At 35.1% G+C, this 23,610-nt stretch overlaps 3 protein-coding genes across 4 annotated transcripts; all 3 read right to left on the reverse strand.

The window, feature by feature from the left end:
- Positions 1–8,999: 8,999 nt before the first annotated feature.
- On the reverse strand, positions 9,000–12,495 carry LOC120197972 (uncharacterized protein At1g76660-like). 2 transcript variants are annotated; one of them, XM_039199372.1, is made up of 3 exons: positions 12,226–12,495; positions 9,866–11,048; positions 9,000–9,492 (listed from the first exon to the last, which is right to left on the reverse strand). In XM_039199372.1, the coding sequence occupies exons 1-3, from the start codon at positions 12,262–12,264 to the stop codon at positions 9,278–9,280; spliced, it is 1,437 nt and encodes a 478-aa protein (XP_039055303.1). In that variant the 5' UTR covers positions 12,265–12,495; the 3' UTR covers positions 9,000–9,277. The 2 variants fall into 2 exon arrangements, with proteins under 2 accessions (XP_039055303.1, XP_039055304.1); XM_039199373.1 differs by lacking the exon at positions 12,226–12,495 and adding an exon at positions 11,973–12,002.
- A 1,072-nt stretch (positions 12,496–13,567) lies between these two features.
- LOC120197974 (THO complex subunit 4D-like) lies at positions 13,568–17,856 on the reverse strand. The gene is made up of 6 exons (XM_039199376.1): positions 17,640–17,856; positions 16,933–17,076; positions 16,787–16,855; positions 15,691–15,878; positions 14,901–14,951; positions 13,568–13,741 (listed from the first exon to the last, which is right to left on the reverse strand). The coding sequence occupies exons 1-6, from the start codon at positions 17,853–17,855 to the stop codon at positions 13,594–13,596; spliced, it is 816 nt and encodes a 271-aa protein (XP_039055307.1). The 5' UTR covers position 17,856; the 3' UTR covers positions 13,568–13,593.
- Positions 17,857–19,570: 1,714 nt separating this feature from the next.
- Positions 19,571–21,333, reverse strand: LOC120197973. Its single transcript, XM_039199374.1, has 5 exons — positions 20,614–21,333; positions 20,394–20,535; positions 20,164–20,299; positions 19,805–20,077; positions 19,571–19,769 (listed from the first exon to the last, which is right to left on the reverse strand). The coding sequence occupies exons 1-5, from the start codon at positions 21,269–21,271 to the stop codon at positions 19,671–19,673; spliced, it is 1,308 nt and encodes a 435-aa protein (XP_039055305.1). The 5' UTR covers positions 21,272–21,333; the 3' UTR covers positions 19,571–19,670.
- Positions 21,334–23,610: the final 2,277 nt, after the last annotated feature.

Below are 23,610 nucleotides of genomic sequence, written 5' to 3' on the forward strand. Positions count from 1 at the left end.
CCCTCTCAAACGAGCAGAATTCCAGAATGTCATGAGGATACCCCTAGTAGGGTATCGATACCCCCTAAAGGAAAATGGAAATGTTAATTTTCTTAAAGTCGTTTAAGCTATTAGTATCAAGTTATAAGGTTAGATTTTGATAGATTGCCTTAAATTGTATATTTGTGTAGATACCGAGCATAAATCAGTTTCGGAACATTTGGAAAATAAGATCGATCAAGGGAAATATGAGAGATCGGTATTAACTTGGTGAGGCCCAGGTGAGTGCATCTTATTTTATAGGATTATAAGGAAATTGGACTTGTGATAAGTATATTTCTGATAGTTGTTTTATTATGCATGAAGTGTTGATTATAAGTAGGCGAATGACATGAAATGTATGTATGATTGATTATATGAGCTGATATGTTCTTGTATGTGTTATAATTTATGTAAGTATAAAGAATAAGTCCTATGATAAGATCTACGTAATATATAGAATAGAAAATATATGTTTATGAAGAGATATAAGAGAACCTACATAAATCATATGATAAAGGGAGTATAGGATTATGAAATAAAATATGTAAAAATAAAAGAATATGATGAAAGTGAATCCACGAGAAACGATAGAAACTAGGTAATTATGTGGAAAAGTTATATGAATAATGGGATTATGAGTGTACATAGTGGTATAATTAATTATGAGAATTTAATATAATAGCGTTATATGATTTAATATGAATTGAAAGAAACTAAATAAGATTGAGTTATAGAATGAAATGAGAATAATGTATCAATTAGGAAACTTGAATATGGAGTGATATGAGAAAATTATAGGAGTTATATGAAATTAAATTAAGTAAATTGATTAATTTGTATATAAAAGAAATAATAAGTAATATATATGTTTATCAGTATAATATAGGTTATGTAATATATGTGCATACTAAGAAATAAAGAATAAGATAGATGATGCGATTTAAATTATATTATGAATTAGTGATATATGAATGTGATATAAATATGTAATAAAACTTATGTGTTGTATGATAAATATGAACATATGAGAAGAAGAGATAAGATAAGTGACTTGTGATAGGAACTATATGATCATAAATTATGTAAATATGAATAATTTAAGTGATATGTATCTATGAATATTTGGATATGTATATAAGTGATGTGATATATGAGGTCATATGAAATATTATATTATATGACTATGTGAGTATATGAAAAAGAATATAAGTACATGTGAATTATATAGAAATGATTTATGTAAACATGTTTGATATGTATTACATGTATGTGAATATAAGAGAATAGAACATAAACCATATGAAAAGATATAAGTCCTATGATATTACCTATGTGAATATATGAGAAAGTATAGGAGTTATATGTATTACATGATATGTGTGATTTCACAAGAAATGACATGAGCTATGTGATTACATGATTATAAGAGATCAGACATGCGATAAGAGATAAGTAATATGAATGTGTGAATATGAAATGAAATAAATGATAATGCTCATGTTATGTGTCATGAGAGCTAGGGGTATAGTTGGCATGCCAAGAGTCGAGGGTCTACGCGGTCCTTCGGGACATATATGTATTCTTTGAAACATGTATGGGGTCTGTTGAGACACCTATGTGATCCTTGGAATATGTATATGGTTCTTAAGGAATGATATGTGGTCCTTATAGACATTATTATATGGCACTACGGTGCAATTCTACGTGGCACTACGATGCAATTCTACGCGGCACTTCGGTGTATTTATACGAGCTGTGGTGACAACATTTGTGCACAACCTCAATGGACTCAAATATCTTTAGTTCTCACTAGTGTATCATGGGCTACTAAAGAAACTATAACAAATACTATATATATATATATATGATGGATATGTTTTTGATTATACGAAATGCGTTATATGAATTGTATGATGTTATGGGTGTTCTAGGTGAAATGATATATGTTTTATATGATATGCAGAAATGATAAATACAAGATCATGTGATAAATAATTTGATGATAATGATATAAATAATGATAATAATATATATGATAATGCTAAGAAAGTAGATGATGATATATGTACATGAGTGTATTTGTTATATAAAAAGATGTGTGATTTTGTATGATAAGTTAGTATTAAATGTTCATGTGTTTTGTTATATGGAATGTTTTATGATTTTTATTATATGTTTTATTTGTCTCACTAAGTCATCGACTTAGCGTGTGATTGTTTCACACGTAGGTTCGAAAAGAATATAGAGAGCAATGTGGAGCTAGACAGGTCAGTATCTCCTTTACAAAGTCCATATAAGAAAATATATGTAATTGGTATATAGAGGTAGTTGGCATGTAAATAAAGTTTTGGGATTTGATATGCTCTAATTGGTTTGTAAAATCATATGATACTAATTTAAGTAAATTAGTCAATTGTATTTAGTAAAAGTTTTAAAATTATTTACTATTTTGTTCAAGTAAAGGTTTTGAAAATTCAATGTGACATCTCGGACTCGTAGCCGGATCGGGTACGGGTTGGGGGTGTTACACCCATGGTAAAAGTAAGCTCTCATATAGCTATTGTTGTGTTGATTTCAGCTATACAATCGCAGTATGGGTATATTGTCTCCTACAAAAAAGCTTGGTTGGCAAAACAAAATGCCATTGTCAAACTTCATGGCGAATGGGATGCATATTACAACGAACTTCCAAGTTGGTTTAGGCTGGTGTGGAGGTTGAATCCTGGGACAATTGTGGACTTCGAAACCTCCTATGCATACCACAATGATCGAGTTCTTCGCGATCGATGCCAATTCTACCGAGTTTTTTGGACTTACCCACAGTGCATTAATGTTGTCAAATACAGCAAGCCTGTGGTCCATATCGACGGGACTTTCTTGTATGGAAAATACAAGCAAGTTTTATTATTAGCAGTTGTCCAAGATGGAAATCGCAACATTCTTCCAGTTGCTTTTGCTTTTGTTGAAGGAGAAGATACAGATTATTGGGTTTTTTCCTCCTAAATTTACGTGCACATGTTATCACGAGGGAAAACATCTGTGTCATTTCAGATCGTGGAGCTGGGATCAAAGAAGCAATGGAGTCTTTGGGTCTAATGTGGCAACCACCCTTTTTCCAACATAGGTATTGTCTCCGACACATTATTGCGAACTACCATGGAAGGTACAAGAAGAATGATGAGCGTCAATTAATTGTGCGCATGGGTAAGTGAAACTGATGTAGTTTGTTTTATTTCGATCCTTTTAATTTTGCAAAGAAAGCAAGTTAGTAAGTTATACATTTGTTTATCAGGTTACGAACTACTTCCTCGAATGTTTGAATCAATGCTTTAAGATTTGCGAGCGAAGAACAAGGAAGGATACAATTACATCAGCCTCATCGATAAAGAAATGTGGACGAACACATATGATGGTGGATATTGATATGGACACATGACGACCAACTTGGCATAGGCAATAAATTCAACCTTAAAGGGTACACATCACTTACTAGTAGCGGCTTTGGTAAAGACTACATATTTTTGTTTGGGGGCGCTTTTTGCGAAGCTCGAGGGATAAGCTCAAACCTAGATGCAAGGCGGTCATATCTATCACCCTAGATTAGTTGCAGATCTACAGAAAAAAAAATTATGCATCAAATGGAATGTCTGTAACAAGCTTCTCTAGAAGACATGAAATGTTTCGTGTCACAGAGTTGTCGCGACCTCTTCAAGGGATTGAAGTTGTGTCGTTGAGAGTAAATCTAAGGGACAGAACGTGCGACTGCGGGTTTTTTCAAGCTCTGAAGTATCCATGCTCTCATGTGATAGCAGCTTGCTCGCATACACGTCAAGACTATAACCATTTTGTGGATCCCATATACCTACTATATGAAGTTTTTAAGGTATACGAATTTGAGTTCCCCCCATAGGTAATGACAAAGACCCTGATGAGGTTCAAGATTAGCTTCCGATTGTACCAAATCCGAGTTTATTGAGGGAGCGTGGTCATCCAAAATCCAATCGAATTCATTGCAATATGGATATTCGAGAAAGATCTAGACAAGACAGAAGATGTGGGCATTGTAGAAACCCAGGACATACTAGAAAAACATGTCCACTTCTGTTGTCATCAAGTAACAATTGATGAGGAAATGATGTAGTTATTTATCAAATAATAATTCTTGTACTTTAATTTGCATTTACTTCAAGTTAATGTTATTCGATAACATCTGATGAAGATTAAAAAAATGATACAATTATACGAGATTGGACGTTAGCGTTATATTAACGAATAATTGATATTAACGATACAATAAGTATTAAATGGTAAATGATAATCAAATTAAAATAACTTATATTAAATGGTACTAAACAAAATTAAGCAAAATAAATTAACAAAAAGTCCAACAAATTTAACAAACTTAATTAAAATCAATCCAACCATATTAACGAATTAAAGTAAGTATTAAATGATAAAAAAATTACAATAAAAAAGTCCAATAAACAACTACAATAAAAAAGTATTAAATACAAATATAATAAAAAAAACAAAATTTATCGATGCCTGCGACACGAAAGTATTCCACAGGGCGGTGGCTGTCGGTCTCGAGGAGGATTTCTTCGTATCACTGGTTGTGACTCCTCAATGTCATCATCATCGCCATCATCATCGTCGTCGTCGTCTTGAGCAGCTACATTTTGTTGATGAGGAGCCGATGACGATGAAGCACCTCTATAGAATAAGGACCCTCGAGGTGTATGACTGATTATCCCATCGGCCTGCGAAAACTGGGAAAACTCATAAAACCCAGACATCGCTGAGTGTGAAAACTGTACATGATGTGTCTGTGTTGCGGCCATGGGTGATGAGGCTGAACCTACCAAATATTCAGCATATGAACCCCAAGTCGGATCTGTAAACATAGACCCATAATATCCTTCAAGATGGGTCATAAAACTCTGTGGCGGTGGCGGGGGCGGGATCATAAAACCAGGTGAAGGCGGTGGCATCTGGTAATGCAAAGGTGGTGGTGGCATCATATATGGCTGCGGTATGTAAGTCGATAGATATGGTGGCTGCTGTGAAGGTTCTACTGGTGCAACTGAGGATGAACCGGAAGCACCTGCTCTCCGTCCACGAGTCGGGGGACGATGGTGTTGTGTCGGTGAACGTCTTTGTTGACGTCGTGGAAATGTCTGCCCTCGTGCATCCTCGAGAAGCAGAAACAGTTTCTCATTAATGTTGAACCACTTATAATAACCGTCAGCAACCATCAAGAGGTCAAGTAAAATGGGCTCTCTACGGGGAAGGCGTCGATGTCGATCCTCCCACAGCATGGCCCACTCATGATGCCTCACTAGCCAATTTATATCTGTCTTGCCGCGTCTATTTGTGCTATGTAACTTGTCCATATTGCGAGGTGCTTCCGGAATTGGTTGAAAACAACCAAATTGCCGGAGCACGCGATCAGTGGAGTGCCACTCGACAGTCGCATAACAGATCAAAGGGATCATCGCCATCCAAATATCTGATGGGCCTAGGGATGGGCATCTAACCCGAACCTGACGGGTTCCAACCCGACCCGACCCGATCGGGTCGGGTCTAATTTTTCTAAAAAAAATCAGGGTCGGGTTGGATTTTTTTTATGTGGTGTTTGGGTCGGGTCGGGTCGGGTTTAGGGTGAAAAAAATCCGACTCGACCGGACCCGGGAAAAATATATAATTTTACCCTATATATTTAGGAATAATTACAATAATACCCCTCTATATATTATTTTTTTCAATTTAGTCACTGCTTTTATTGAATAAAAATAATTTTTTTATTATTTCAGGTCGGGTCGGATTTTTTAAACTATCTATCAGGTCAGGTCGGGTGAAAAACTAATTTTGTCGGGTCGTGGGATCACCGTCCTCACATCATCAGTAGAATATGGCACCCATTCAAACTAAAACAAATATATATAATTTTTTTCAAAATAATAATCTAATTATATAACTATAATCTAAAATCGATTTTTAAACATTAAAATTCATACATGTGTGACAGCCTTCTAATTGATTAACACCCTAATTTTTTCTAAATCATCAGGTAGCTCCTGATGATTTTTCCTATTAGTAAACCACCTATTCAAGGAAAAAAAATTCTTATACGTTGTATCAAATGATTAATATAAGAAATCAGTTTTACAATTACCTCAATAATAGTGGAAATATGAATTGGTTATTGACAACGGGACATAAAAAGGGCAATCGATACCATGCCCAAGACTGCAGCAGCAGGAGACATCTGTCGATAGCATTTCTCCTGTAGTCAATGGCTCGACACATCTCCCTGTACAAGAAAGCCAAAACTGTCGAGCCCCAACTGAGTGATCCGACCAGATGAAAGTCGCTAAGATGTCGTAACCACATGCAGTGAACTTGGTTACGCGATTTGTCTGGCATCAGCAACCCTCCTACCAGCTGCAGTATGCATCCCCGTGCATATATTTTAACTTCATCATCAGAGGCATCCTCGCTCAACTTCCAAAAATTGGTATCTAATCAATTTAACGGTATCCGACCACCGTTAAAATTTTCTGAGACACGTCATAGATTTTCCCGGCACAAAGTAGTCCAGGAACCCTGCGCGATCCCTGATATCACATCTCCATCCACCGAAAGCCCCAGGTACATAGCAATATCCTCAAGTGTAATCGTGCACTCTCCGCACAGAAGATGGAATGTGTGGGTTTCCGGCCTCCACCGCTCTACTAAGGCAGAAATAAGGTCTGGTTCTATCTTACAGTGACTCTGATATCTACCTATGTAACCGAATCCAGCGTCTACTAAATACGGCAAGACACGGCTAGGTATCACTAACTTAAGGTTCTTAATAAAATGATCTAATACACGGTCCTTCTCCTAAAATTAAATAATTACAAAAATTAATTCTTAATCTAATAATCATGCATTAAATAAATCAACAAATTATTACTAATAATTTAAATTAAATTAAAACGTTAAAATGTTACCGTATCAGCAAAGTGTCGAGATATATGATTTTCATCCAAGCGAAGTAAACCGCCTTCCATTATATATCTGTAAAAAAAAGTATATATGTAAAATATTAAATAAATTAAATACAAAATATTAAAAATATATAAAATATACCTTAAACAGAGAATATAAGAGTATTTGAGAGAAGTTAAGAGTAACTGAGAGAATTTGGTGTGATGAAAGTGATTGAGGAATGGGTATTTACAGGGAGGGATTGGGGTGTGAAGCGTCGGGGTAGGTGGGTAATTAAACCTAAGGCGCGCCGTAGGGGGCACGTCTTACTGACGCGTGACAGATTCACAGGTAAGGTGCAGCCCTTGGCCCGCGTTATACCCTACGTGGCCTAAGGCGTGCCCTAAGAGCCGCGCTATACACACGTGTATCCCATGTCAGCATAAGGCACGCCTCACGGGGCGCGTCTTACCCCACGTGGTGCCAAATCAGCGTTAAGCGCGCTACAGGGGATATACCTTTCTGCAAAGGGTGTTAGATCGGAAAATATAATCTGAACGGTGTCGATCGAAAATATTAAATGAAAAAAGTGATTTTTCAATAAAAACGCCATAAAACGCATCCTTTTGTAAATTGAATTATTATAAATAACTTAAATATGATACACGACAAAAGTACAATATAAATAATAAAATAGATACGATATATAAATGTATATATAAATTTATAAATAAGTGTTCGATACAATGATAAGACACGTTCAGCTACGGATGCAGCCTTTGTTTAAGGTGGATATGTGTGTACCTTGAAATTTAGATTTTTTTTATATTAATAGTTCATTTGATTGAGGGTGCTCACCCTAAAAAAATTTTATGTTTGTCCCGTACGAAAAATTTATATTATTAGTATACATGTGACCACCCTGAAAAGTATTCCTGGATCTGTCATTGGACACAGTACGTTGTTAAATCTAAAATTTAAATATTAGAGAAGAGATTATTAAAAAGAATTCTTTACCTTCGACCATAGATCATAAAATGAACATATAATAATATTTTAAATATAAAAAAATTAAAATACTAAATTTATACTAAATTTAATTTTCCTTTTCCTCTCTTTCCTCTTTTTTCCTTCTTTTCTTTTCTTTTTTCTCTTTTTCCCCTTTCTCCCTCTTTTTCCTCTTTCTAACTTTGTACGCACTCCCTCCCCCTCAAACAGACACACAAAACATTCACAGTGACCAACATTTCTTACTTTAAGACATTATAGGTTGAATAAATCTTTAGTCAGCATATTTAGAACTTAATATATTACACATAATGTGTTAAACTTGGTCTTCGACCAGGTAAGACATAATTGAATAAGATATTTGATTAATAAATTAAATAAAATTCAAATTCAAAATGTTTATGACAATTTAAATAAAATCAAAATGTCGTAAACGACACATAAGGGATAGAATTAAAGATATTACAGATAAGGTTGACACATATTACATGATTCAAAATCATTTTAAATTAAATATAAATAAATTTTTTAAGTATGATTAGATATTACGAATAAGATTATTTTGATGAGACAATATTTACGCCTTAAGATAACATGTCTTGATAAAAAAAATTATTATTTATTATATAAATAATTATTTTATATGTAATATAATAAAAAATATTTTTATGTATAGGACTAAAAATAAAAACGAAATAGATTTTTTGTATCTTTTGAATGTTTTACTGCTTTTTTGTATTCTTTTAACGTTGTTTTGATGGGGAAACTTTGGTCCTCACATGATGCGAAAAGTTTGCATGGTGAATTTAGAATCCATAATTTGAGGCGCAACCCACTTTTGCCTCCACGACCCAATGCTGATGCATTGATATACGCCTGAGGGGACTGTGTTGAAAATCAATAGTAATGCCATGCCGCATATCACATACAATAATCGAATCGAACAATTGTTATGGTCGTAATCGATTTAATCGAACCGACTTAATACATGCGCCACAGAAAATGTAAACTGAGCTGTAAATTGCATTTTACAAGAGTATAATATAGATATAATTACATGCATCACAAAACATGTAAATCATAGTGAAGCAGGAAGGTAGGGTTAATATAACAGAATTACACTCATAATCAGAGACATCAGGTCGGACACCTGACCCGGAGATGGACAAAAAAAGAAATGAAAGAACGAACCATTAACACAAGTTATAACTAAACTGCAGTTTTACTACATCTGGAAGCAGCTGATAACTTGCATGTTTCTCAAGTTGGTTGTTTCTTAGTCATGGAATTCAAAATCTCCTTTACGTTCTCTTAAGCTTCTTCCTCTCCTATAGTCGATCTCTGCATCAGAGCATGACAAGCCCAGTTGATGTTTCCTGCTCCTCGACGAACTCTTCTTCAAAAGTACAACATCCTCTTCATCGGTCAAGGGATGGTTGATAGGCATACTCGATCCAGAGACATCAGCCACCTGTCTCCTTGATTTGTGATCTGCACCATATTAAGAGAGAACGTTACTGATTTTCATGTAACAGGGCACAATTACGTTAATGCGTGCAGCTCCTATTGTTTTTGATTCATCACGACCTCCAATTCTATAACACAATGCTGAGCATGTCTATTGTCTTTTGCATATGATAAAGTAGGAACACCAATGCCACAAATCATCACTCAGAATTTGAAAATATATATCTATGCCCTATTTACTATTTAGAAATTATGCAATAGATTATATCCAAAATGCTTAGAAGGTTAAATGTGAAGATGCCAAGGATTTTCAGTAAAATTGTGGTCCCACTTGTCTTGACAACCAATAACAGCCAGAGCAATAAATGAACTTTAGATCAACTAAAGGACACTTTACCTTCATATCCATTGCATGACACTTGCACGTCATGGTGTCCAGCCCAATTGACAAGACTGGGTTTTGATTTTCGTTTCATATCACCCAGAGAGTTTTCCTGTAACCTCTCTGCCTTCGGTCCTTCGTCACCAGATGCAAGTTCCGTACTTTCTTCAAAAGTAGGTTTATCTATGGGAAAAGGTGTCATTGTAAACGAATCATCTGTAACATCAATAATCTCCACATATTGAGTAGTAGTGATTATTTCATCTGCACTAAATCCAAAGGAAGCTCTATAAGCTTCCAGTTCTTCTACATCTTGCTTAGGACTTTTACTCTGCTTATTTTGATGTGCACTGCTACTGATAGGGTAAACATCCGAATCCTTCGAAACACTTAATCTCCCACCAGGATGAGGAAGTGGGTTCTGATCCAGATAGAATCGTGCAAATGTATCAGGACAAAAGAAATTAGTATCTTGAGACCCTATGGAGGAACCAGTTACATCATGCACAAATAGTCTGCCAGAACCACTCCTGGAATGTTTGCCATTCTGGGGAGAATTTGAAGGATCCCATTGTGGAGGAAACTCCCGTTCAGGAAAGGATGACGACAAACAGTCAGCTGAAGTCCTAGAGATTGGTGATCTGAGGCTACTGGCAGGACTGCCTGGGTAAAGGGAATATGTAGATTGAAGATCATTTGCAGCAATATAATGATTCTTATTCGCACTTTCAAGATCCGCAGAAGAGGTCAAGAACCGAGCAAAAGGAACATCAGGTGAAGAGGGGGTAGTTAAGTGGGCCAACTCAGGTGGAGGAGTGAGAGGAGCAGTGGAAGGCTCAGTTGTGAAGGTTGAGAAAACAGGAGGAGAAACTAGTTGTGTCTCATGGGCATATGGTCCAGTGGCAAACATTATGGACGACGGCCCTCCGGGTGAGTTAGCTGATAATGACAAGCAACTAGGTGATTGAGCAGTTGAAGGGAGGGCAGAATTAGAAAATGACGCTGGTGAAGAAGGCGGTGCTAGAAGCGAGGGAGCTAATGTAGTAGCTTGATTGGTCAACCCAGCAACAGCTTGAGAACCATTTGGCTGGGCAGCTGATGCATTGCCCTCAGGCATACGAGATGCAGGTACAATACGCTTTCCACCTTTCTGTGAACTAAAACAGGAAAATGCCCCCCAACATCCTCCCCATCTCTTCTGCTAGCAACAAGATTAAACATCGAAAGATTATGTCATATAATAGAAAATAAAAAATCCAAATTAAACATTTTACAACCATTAGCCCTCATAATTTTCTCAAGAGTCTGACAAATTCAGCAACAGATAAACAGCGCTACAAATATCTCTACATCTACTGCAACATTAAAAGACAATGCATATAACAAATACCCAGATTTTTCAGAATCCCGGTACAAGTAATCAAGAAGTGAAAATATGCTTGGGAAACAATATTTCTTTCTAAAAAATGCACAAGAGAGCACTATTCAATCATAATGATTCATGTTATACTTAATTACAAACAGAAAACATATGAAATTCCTTCTAAAAATGCACAAGAGAGCACCATTCAATCATAATACAATCCAAACCCAGGTGTTTCTAACTAATAACCCAGAACAGAAAACTCAAGTTCCGTGGTGAAGAACAAGAACTTTAAGTAGAAGTAAAAGAAAGTGAGAACATGGCTAGAAGAATGCAGCCTTAAAGCCTAACCTTAGGCATGGTTGAGTAAATTTGCAATGTCGTATTTGCAAGTTTATTTGCAAGTTTGAGCTTTTGTTAGCGTTAGATTTACAATCAGAGCTGAAATGCAGTTCAATGTTTGGGATTTTAGGTTTTCGTTTGCCAGGTAACGAAAAAGGCAGATAAGATAAATTACGTGTAGACTCAAAGAGAAGGGATCTATGTATCTTAAAGACTTAAACAGTTCATCATCAACAAAAAAATATTTGGTACACAGATTTTGAACTGAATAAGTGGTGAAGTAGCTGGATCTATAGACAAACAAAGAGTTCAAGAGACCAAGTACATATATATGTACGATTAAAGAGAAAAAAGAAAAAAAAATCTGACTGATGACAATTCAACAAAAACAAAGCACAAAGCCAAAATTAATCACACCAAGGAATCCAGCATTTCATCTATGAAGGTATCAATCAATCAAATGGGCGCAGCTCAGGTATGTTTTTCTCCTTCTCCTTCTTCAATTGATTTTCACTTGTTTTTTAAAAAAAAATAAACAATAACTTATTACAACTTGCAAGCAAATCTGATTACAACAGAGAAACAAGTAGTAGCATGAAATCAGATCTGCGACAAAATTAGAAGCAAAATGAAAAGATCTAAAAAAGGTACGGGAAAAAATAAAAGGTACCCGTTCTTGCTGTGGGAATCTGTTCTGCTCGGAACCCATTTTGGGTGGAGGTTTCTTTCTTTTTGTTCTCTTTTGCTCAGAATTAACAACTTTTTTGTTTATTTATATACTAGTTGTAGTACTATCAGAAGAATACATGTGAAATGATTGCGATAAAGTTAAATTAACTGGAGGAAGTTGATGAACCCAGAAAAATTCATCTTTTTCTTCTTTATTTGTTTCATAACGTTTGGAAAAGATAGAGCAGGCAGATGAGGGAAGACAAACACTCTTTTCCTCTTTCCTCTTTACTCTTTACTCTTTACTCTTTACTCCTTTGCTCCTTTACTCCGCTCTAGGCCTGGCCTGGCCTGCCCAGCTACTTGCTTACTTTTTTCCCCTTTTTTTTCTTTTTTCTAATCTATTATTATTAAATTGTTATTGGATGAAAAGAAAAAGGAAATATACATTAGATTTATTACCTTTAAAATGTGGGTAAATAAAAATAGTTTTATATCAAAATATATATTTATAGAAAATAATGAATGGTAAGAAATCTATTTCTGAACTTGTTAATTTTATGTTTGAATCTCATAGTTTAAACATTTTGTTTAACAACTATATAAAAAATATGAAAAAGATAAAAAAGATAAAAGCAATAGTACACAATTGATATATATATATATATATCAGATAAAATTCAGTTACACAATATAAATTTTTTTAATTTTACATAGATTTATAACCGTTGAATGAGTGAAAATAAATGACTAAGATTAAGAGTAATAAATGAAAATATATTCATTAAGAAAAAAAACAAGAAGTTAATCTTATTCTTAAACTTTTGAGTCAAAGGTTCAATTTTTTTTATTTTCAACTTTTTAAGGTTTAATTTTTTTTTAGTTTAAGTTTTCTATATTTATATTTTTCAAGGTTGGTCGTTTCAAGTTTAAACTTTTTTTTAATTCAAGTTGAGATTTAGATTTATTTTACACTAGATAGATATATCTCTTTCCACACTAATTTTATTATATTTACATAATTTTATTTTTTACATATCAATATAGATCGTTAAATTATATCTTAATAGTCTTTATATATGCAACGATGATAATCTTACTCCTCAAAAATTAGTATTTTATGTATAAAATATACAATTAATATTTAAAAAATATTATTTTTTTTAAAGTTAAAATAAAATTAATAATTAAAACTTTAATGAAAATATTTAATTCTTCCAATTTAAATGACAAAATAAACCCTTCAAGGCTTGAAAAATCTAATTAGTAAACCATTCAACAGGCAAAGTACAGGGCGGCACTAAAACCGCCAATTTTGTACAGAGAGTTGAGCAAAAATACTGTTAAAATTCCATATTGGTTTGAAACTTCAGGAAACATTCATGGATTCAGCATGATAGTTCTCAAGCTCCTTGTCAAGGTCATCTGCTGACTTCTCTACAGGCTTCCTTTTTCCACGGCCCCTACCACGACCACCTCCACCACGGCCACTCCTCATAGTCATACCCCCACGACGGCTGCAACAATATCCAGCAAATGGTGAATTAACAACAGATACCAAAATACAACCACTCATCACCGTTAACAAATTATCTTAAGAAAGATGGAATTTTAAAAAGCTTTCAATCAGTTCATACTCAACCGCCACCTAAAATTCATAAAGAATGCATTATAAGACAAATACAATGCACGGATAATTGTTCCATCTACAATCTTCACCACTGCAGACCGCCTTGCGGCAGGTATATGGTAACGGTAAACCAACCTAAAAACTATGACAATACTGGCACACCAACTGAAAATTTTGAAGGATGTAAGATTTAATCTCTGTGATTTTGTTTTAGTTTTTGAATTGTATGAAATGACGGGCTTTAGGCAGAATAGAGTGTGTTAAGATAAGGGCTAAAGACATTATTTATTTATTGATACAAAGGAGGCCAAGGCCCCCAAGGAACTGCAGAAGGAGCAAATGCCAAGTATTGAACCCCAACCTTGCAATAAGTTACCTCCGAAGAAATGTGGGTGATTTTGATACATGTTGGTATTTTTGTGGAGTTCCCTTCAAAGGCGGATGTTTTTGGTTTAATGGTTTTAGGTGTTGTTTTTATGTATGTTATGTCATTAAATGTTGGGTTGTTTTCCTATTGATGGAGGTTTATCTTAGGTATAGGGTGATTGCCTTTTGATTTTTGTGGTCGAGAAGGTGAGAGCTTTAGGTGATTATGTTTTTTGTAATGGTGTTTATCCTCGTTTGAGGGTATTTCGTGTTTTCATATGTAATGAGGCGTTTTATTCAATTAAATATGAGGTACTCTTTTCTTCCTTCCTATGTTCGTTAACATACTTCTTAGTATGTGGACGAATACTAAGGGAGTTTTTAATGAGACCTCCAACTTCTATCAAAAAAAAGAAATGTGGGTGAACCAATTAGATTAAACCCTAGAATCTAGAGAAGTCATCTAGTAGAGTGAGCCCAGATAACTTGAAAAAATGCTCAACTCACAAGCTATTGGGCAATGAGTTTGGTAGAAATGAAAGTGGAAAGCTTTACACAAACCTTAGCATCTTATTTATCATATGTTGAATTAATTCAAATCATGTCAATTGTAATTTCCATGAGTATGCTAAGAGATGGAAATCTATATCATACAGGTGTCGGAATTAATTGCAACTTACTCAGGACCACGACTAATTCCAGCAGATCTTCTCAATTGACCTGCTTCTGGCCTGCATATTTACATATCAGGGTAGTTCTAGTAAAATGGTAAAAAAGAATATACAAAAAGGTAAATTAATCAGCAAGGAATAGACAAAGAGATAGGACTAGAAAGGAACTACCAGCGACTTTAAAACTTACAAATATAAGTATGTTCACAGCTCAAGCTCCATAAACAACATATATACATATCAACATAAATTCATTTCTATTTATTATTTCCCTTTCGTAACTCTCTCTCTACAATCATTCTTCTTATGCATCATCTTACTGTTTTGAGGTGGCTGAGTATTTTTAAGGGGTTTTTTAGGCCTAGGTTTTTCACATCCAGCCATCTCTCCATAGTCCCTTGTATTTCCCGGATTCATTTGGTTTTAGTTGCCTTGTGTCAAAAATCCAAAACTGTATGCCTAATACGATATTAAATGCATATTTCATATCTGTATCCTGGCACCTTAAATGATGAATCCATGTAATAGAGCTCAAAAAAACAAAAAATGAATGGATGCCGAGAAACATACTCTGAAAGAGGGTTCAGGTTTCATTTCAACGATGATCATGGCTTAAAAGGAGAAACTAATATTTGACTAGAAATAAATATGCATTCCAGGAAATGAATTCAAAACATGAACAGAAAAACTTATTGGTAAAATAGAAGATAGAAAGAAATAAGGAAATATTGGAAACAAATTAGAGATAGGAGTCAAAACGACAATCAAATATGACAAGAAAGAACATAGAACCACATACATCATAACAACAGTCCTCTTCTTCCTTCCCTTTGTTCCAGTTACCTTAACACGAGCAGAAATAGGGACGTCTGCATTGGCACCAACAATTTCAATTATCATGGGTTTTCCATCCAACATTACATTGTTGTACCGCTTAAGAGCAGCAAATGCATCACTCCTTCTAAGATAAACAACTTCAGCTGAGCCCTGAAATCATATATCAAGCACCATCCAAGAAACAAACATTTGATACCGAAATAAGAAACACCATTAAAATATAAGGTACATATGAATGGGTAAAATATCTAGGAGAATATTTATTAGAATACAAAGACAAAAGGACTAGTCAGAAGAATATTTCATCATCAAACAAGCAAAGCATCAAACCACCCTCAAGCTTTAAGCACATCTTTACACATCCAAAGAATGGGATCATTTTCAGCCAGAAGAGAGATGTCCCAACAAAATATTGTATCAAAAACTCAAAGATTCAAATGGTGTAATCTTAATATGAAATTCATATATTCCAGAAAAACCCTTACATGCATCAAAAAAATTTAAAGGCTTAGCAGCCTTCAATTATTCATCAATATAAACTTCTCACAAAACATGCCAGACTCCTGGGAGTGATGATTCCAAATGAATTTTCACCAATTTCTACATCTAGAACAGAAAGATAGCAGCATAACTCAGTTAATATTAAAAATGGCATGAAAATGTAAATGCATTAGAAAAGAATTTAAAAAGAATCCAATAGAAAGCATGATTGCAACAAACAGTTGCTAAAAGCTCTTCTTCAAATACAAAATAACACAATTATTTACCAACTAATCCGTACAATTCATGTAGTAGAATTGCAGAAGTTTTTACAACCAGTAGTTGCTACAAGCGTCAACTTAAGAATTAAGCCAACTCTTCCTCCATTGAAGTGCATAATTCATACAGTAGAAATATCCTTTAACTTTTTCAAAGATTTCCATCACCGCTTTAAGAAAACAAACATCTATTCCTTTCAAAACTCAACATGCCAAAACCTTTTAAGTCAGATTCAAGGGAAAAAGAACCATCACTACAATAGAATGTCAGAATCAATTAGCATAAAAGAAAGTACTTACACTTGACCGACCGTTTTTATCATAATGTACCGAGTGTCTTTTCAGCTCTCCAATCTCAGAGAAAAGTTCCTGTGATGTAGAAAGCTTCAGGGTATTTCTCCAAAAAGTACTATAGCCTTAAAGTTGTAATAAAGGTGCCACTTTACCTTGATATCTTCATTTGTGACTTCAGGGTCCAAGTTGGAAACATATAACTTGGTGCCAACTTCTACTCCAGATATCCCTGCAGCTCTAAGGCTGTCTTCAAACAAATCATGCTTCCATGGCAAGCTCCTGGTTTTGTGGGAAGACTAGTGAAAGAAAACATAATGTGTCAGCTTATTACTTGAAAGCAAATCACTGTCTTCAATATGAATGATGATTCAACTATATTCCACTGCAACTACATTAAAACAAAGGTTGTAGCAGTGGAATCCAGTTCAGTCAAATGCTAAAGCAATCAACCAATATATCAGTATGTGCAGCTACAGAGTAGAGACAGGAGTTGAGGATTAGAATCACTACATTTAAATCACTGCTACACCATGACTATAGGTGAGTATCCAAAATTGCTCCAAGAATAGCAAGAGTACCCACAAATCCATCATAAACGCAATCTAAGCATATGATATGGTTAACAAGACGGAAGACCCCAAGAAAAGCTAAAGCCATCAACTTATCAGAAATCCATTAAATTTGTTTAACTTAGCAGCAATGCACAAAAAATGTTAGAACTGACACCACCTAAACTTTGAGAAATATCAAGGAGGCCCCCAGATAAGAAACCCTAATATCTAAACCAACCTAAGGAGCTAAGCAAAAAAAGATAAAATGATCCCCAGTAATGTCCAATAAGCACAGGTTTTGAACTTGCCTTTGCAATGGAATGCTGGGATGGGCGGGTATTAAGACCGATGGGGCCCCGACGATAAGAGGGAGGTATAGTCACGGATATATTGTCAACAACTTGAATTGCAGTTCTTAATTTTGTAATGATTATATTGCAGGTTGAAACAACTGTATTAGCTTTAGCACCCTTTTCATCCAGTCCTTTCAACTTACAGCATTTTCGGTCATATTCTATCTGCATCTTCTCCTCGGCCTGCATTGCATAAGAAACTTCTAGTTAAAGAACATCAGAAAAGTTACTACTTAAAAGAAAAGGTCCAAGTGCCCCTGAACAACAACATTACTAAGCCATTGTAATAACCCCGGAAAATCAACTCCAAAGTCTTACTCAAACCGCAACTCATTGTGTTCTATCAACTTGTTGGCTTCACTTGCCCTCTTTCCGTGGAGTAATATTAATGATAAACTTATTATTATAGTTTAATTTTAAAGGAAGTCAATGATTTTATATTAGATTTATAGAATTTAGGATATTTTTCGATGAAACAAATATTGGATTCGATTTCAGGAGGTTAAAAATTGGGTACAACGGTCGGTAGTAATCGACAATGAGGTTGAGCGACAGGGGACTTTGGTCTGATCTAAGAGTTAAATTAATATTTTATCTGAAATTTAAGAGTCAAACTAATATTTTATATATAGTTTTAAGGTTGAATTAAAAATTAACCCTTTTTACTAATGTAACACATCATCAAACTAGTAATATTTAATGTCCATATAATCAAAATAATATAAATCAATGCATAAGTGATCGAAATGTTATTTTTAATAAAATAATGACCATAAGTAAACACAAATGAAATAAAAATGATCATTTTTTGTAGTTTACCCTTTTTATTCGTGGTTTTATCACCATGTCAACAACGTCCTCTTTTTATAAACTTGTTCAAGTCACTTTAGATGTTTTAAACATTTAGATGTTAAATAAACACCAGGCTGGCAGTGTCCTTTTCTAATTTGTTTAACTCGTTTTAAGTATTTCAGACAATTACAGATGTTAAATATATTTAATCTTAACAATAACATGATAGATTTTTTTCTAGAACGAAAGGAAGATGGATAATATTTTCTGTTCTTATTTATATTTTCATTAGTAGGGATGATAATTTAGTTATTGACAATGTACAAACTCTATAAACATAACTATTTAAACTCATTTTTTTAATAAAATATTTTTTATTATTATTCCATGAATTTTATAATCTTAATTTTTTTAATATGGATAAAATTCAAACCCAAAATAAAATGATTAACCTGTTTGTTCATACTTTATTTCATTTTGATTAAAAAGATGTAAAAGAATTGTGTGCTGGTCATAACTAATATGGCATGGACTAATCATTGACTTGGGAAATATTGCAGGTTGTTATTATTGCCATCCCACCACACATAATTGATAGAAACAATGAGGCTGGAAAAGGACAGCAGGCACATGGCATGTGAACATATATACTTATCCTGTCAACTTAATCAAAGTGTATTTACTAAGCAAATACTTCAAAGTCACACGGAAACAAGCATCACTCGAAAAAAGTAGAAAAAAAATCCACACGAAATCCAACACCAAGACCCATTCGAGGTATTAATATTCCCCCAAAGCCAAATTCCACACAACAAATTAGGCAAAAACACACCCAAAAAAAACTTAATTACAACTCAAGCCCCTAAATGAAAAAGGGAAAAAAGCAGGTGGTCCATTATAAGTATAGGATCTGATGCCATTGTGAGCAGTAAGTCCACCACAGGCTGTGCCACATGTATTCCCAAAAGCAACTGACATCCCACACATGCTCTTGCCTCCATCTGCATTTAAGCTTTGAACCTTGAAACTTGCACATGCACTCTGCTCCACATCCTATCTTATCTCTAATCATCTTTTTTTCTTTTCATTTATAGCATTTCTTGAGTGACAAGTCATAGATGATAATCACACAAAAGAAGAGGGAGAAAAAAGGGTTTAATTAGTTAGAAATTGGAGTTTTGGGTACTTTTTTAGTTATGCATATGCATCTGGGGGGGTACTGGTTTGATGCCTGTCCCCATGAAATGCATTATTGTTGCTTGGATACGTATATCTAAATTTTAATTCATAGTTCTTTATAGATCGTTGTTGGGGAGTGCGTGGACTGCTGCCGGTGGCCTCTGGATGGCTAACAGGGTGCAAGGGAGGTGTCTATGGCATGTGATGAGGTGGTCGTTGGTTAAACCGGCGGCTTGCATGAAGGAGTGGACGACGGTTGGTCCGACATACCTAAACCCCCTTCTAACCATGTCCTTGCTTATTGTCTCCGACTTCGATGTCTTGACCGGGATCTTGTGATCGAATTTGTATTGTGTCGACAATGTCTTGTGATTCACGAAACCCCATATATATTTGTCAAACGACCCGAACTCCCTCTTGACCTGCATTCGTATGACATAAACACAAAACCATGTGAATTGATGTACCGATCGGTGATTAATATAAAGGAAATGGGCCATGGCAGTACCTCGAGAATACGGTTGGAGTTGTCGACGACACCTCGAACTCTGCTGATGTCGATGCCGTATTTAGTGCTGGTTGTGGTAATTTGTTTTTCAGTGAATTTGGCTACGGTCTCTGCATCAAACCCTGAGAATGCGTACCTGTTGAACGTTTAAGAAAAAACATGAAATTATGTTAGCCTTAAAACTATGATCACATGGATGACAATGACGACGACAACGAAAAAATAGTGACCTGGAATCTTGACGTTTCTTCAAGATTGAAGTCCAATCCGATCCGACTTGAGCACCACTTAGAACCAACAATTCGAACAGCATGTTGTCATCATGAATGGGAACTCCCCATTCTTCGTCATGGTATGCCACATAGATAGGATCTAAAATTGGATTACAAATCATTCAAATTTCCATGAAATTGTCGAAGTTTTAAAGTGAAGAATTGCAAGAACAAATACCTGAGTTGGGGGTGATAAAGCTACACTTCTTTTCCTCGGCGGACTTGGTGTTATCGAGAGGAACCATCTGAGATTCGAATTTGGCTGATTTTGATCTCCCATAGTGTGCGATTCTCATCTTTCTTTGTGCTTGTTGTAGAGCCACTTGTTCCCTCCTGACAGCGGCGATACTTCCGGGAGAATCGACGAGCAAAGCCGATGAGTAGCTCAATGAAGACGGATCGACACAAGTAGATAATCCATTCCCCATACCCTCTTTGAAACTTTTCGATTTCTTCCTCTCTAAGGTTCTGTTAGTGCTTCTGGGAATGACAACCTTTTCGGTACTCATGTTCAATCCATTCGGATCACTCCCTCGCTTAACCGGGGTAGGGAACTTCGAGCTCGGGGATAAAGGCGGCGTCAACGACGCCTTAGCCCTGCTACCATTGGCAACACTAGTGGTAGGCGGCGATGTCGACGTTAACGGTTGAGTCTGTGGAGGAGAAATGGGCGGTATTTTCTTCAACGAATTACGACGGTCGAGGCTAGGAACACGGTTACAAGTAGGCTGAAGAACCGGACGACCATTAATCCTAGCCACAGAAGGCGTCCTCTCAAGAGGAGTTGTTGTAGTAGTAGTACCACCTGTGGTCACCTTAGCCTTAGACGAACACATAATTATTTTTCTTTCTTTTTGTTCTTTTCTGTAGGGGTGCAATGCAGCAACAAGGAGTAATGATGGAAGAGAAAAGAGTGATGAAACAAGGAATGAAGGGGAAGGGAGAATGGTGGGGGCTATATAAAAGGGAGGAAAGTGGGGACGAAGGAGGGGGAAGGGAACATGGGGAGGTTGGGGTCTGCCATACAACCTCTTGTGAAGGGCATTACTTTTTGGTAACTACACCACGAGGGGTGACCTTGACACCCTTTATTTTATTATTACTTTTGTTCTTAGCCACTTGGCATTGGTTTAACACATAATTATTAATAATTAACGCAAATCGTGAACTGATACAAGTTAGAATAAAGGGGGGGTGAACCATGGAAAGATACATAGACAGTGATACAGTAGGCAAGGGAGGATATTTGTTGGATGGTGGTGGCCTCTTGTGCTCTGTTCTTGTTTTGTTGGCGTTGTCTGTCTGGGTTTAGTTAACCTTGTGAAGCTTCCCTTCTTTTGTCTGGGTTTAGTTAACCTTGTGAAGCTTCCCTTCTTTCTTTCTGATCACATGTGAGTTATGTTTAAATATAGAATACGAGACGAAACCAGTGGATACCATGGTAATTGTGTTTGGGTGTGAAGGGAATTGAGGTGGAGTATTGGATAAGAATGATTGTGGGTATTCTTTATAGCTGGAGCTGAAGTTGCAGAGCAAGGGAATCTCCTCATGGAGTGAGAGCCATTTCAGAGAATTCCACGGACTTTTCAGAGGAATAATATGGCTGGTATTCTTCATTTGTTAATAAGCCATCAAAGAATAAAGTACTGACAATTATTTTTTTACTTTATAAATAAAATATAAAATAAATTTTTATTTTTTTAAATAGATCCAAGTATCATGTCAATTTTTTTTAAAAAAAATCACATAAGTATTTTATTTTTTCCATTTGTCATTTCCACATGAAGCAAACAAGGTCATAAATTGATTAATTAACTTGTGAAAGTTAGAACAGTTGAATTTCGAGTCTTCATAGATCCGCATGTGAAAATTCTATGACTTTTATATTTAGATTGTATTATCTGTGAACAATTTTGATTGTTTAGTTATTTAAGAAATTCATATGTGTTTGTGCTTTCGGGTTTGGGTATTGGTTATTTCAATCTCTTCGAACATGCATTATTTGCTAATACTTCTGGTTTCATCTTGGGTATTGATGCTGTTGATTGAATGTGAAGGCATGGTTTGGTTGATGGGTGATGTGTAGTGCTAGATGTTGTAGAAGGTATCCGGAAATTTGTATAACTTCTATTTTTTTTAAATCTTTTAAATAGTTATTAAATATATTAACATATAAAATAAAATAACATCACACCAATAATACAATTCGCGTAAATTATCACATATAAATATGTTAGCAAAAATTGATTAGTTTAAAAATTATTATCATTCGAGGAGTTAATTAGGTGAACAAAGATAGAGGGTTCATCAGTGTTCCAAATAGAGGGTCCATTTATTCAAAAACATTTTAGATATATGAATAGATGTTTTAAGAGGATAAACTCGTATAAAAACAAGGAATTTGTATAAACAGATTCAAAATAGGGGATGAGCACGAGTTTAGAACTCAATGGATTTTGATCCGATCTTATTAAATCGATTATTTAATAAAAATAATTCAGATCAAGTCAGGTCGAATTATGTTTTTAGAGGATAAGTTTAGTCGAATCAAATTTAAATTTATGATGAAAAATATTTGATCTAATTAAAAAATAATTTTAGACTTCAAACTCATGTCTTAAGTTAGAGTTCAAAAGCTAAATTTATGTCTTGATATATTATTAGACTTTTGAAGAGATTGATCGATCAACAACACTTTATGACCTTTTAAAAAAAAAGTCAGAAATCTCTTAACACTATTATATTATATAATTGGTATAATGCAAACAAATATCCCTAACGTTTGATATTATATGTATTTGTGCCCAAATCGTTTTTTTGGAACAGTTGTACCCACAACGTTTAAATCTGATTCAAAAGACACCCCCGTTGGATGGAAACCGTCAGTCAACTGACGGTTAACAGCTCCAGCTGACTAAGCAAGCACAGGTGGACAATGATGATGACGTGGTGTGTCCACGTCACTAATATATGCTGACGTGGAATTGACACGTCAACAATTTTTTTTGTTTAAAAATTTAATTTCAATTAGAATTTTGCACCAATAAGAGAATGACACGTGTCACTTTACCTTTGGGGCGTATTGGCAAGAACGAATAAAAGACTCTTATTTGCATGGAAGAGGACTCAAACCTGGGGCAAGGACATAAAATGTGATGGCCCTTGCCACCAAGCC

The sequence above is a fragment of the Hibiscus syriacus genome, unplaced genomic scaffold (assembly GCF_006381635.1).
Source record: "Hibiscus syriacus cultivar Baekdansim isolate YM2019G1 unplaced genomic scaffold, ASM638163v2 tig00117056_pilon, whole genome shotgun sequence".
Lineage (NCBI taxonomy): Eukaryota > Viridiplantae > Streptophyta > Magnoliopsida > Malvales > Malvaceae > Hibiscus > Hibiscus syriacus.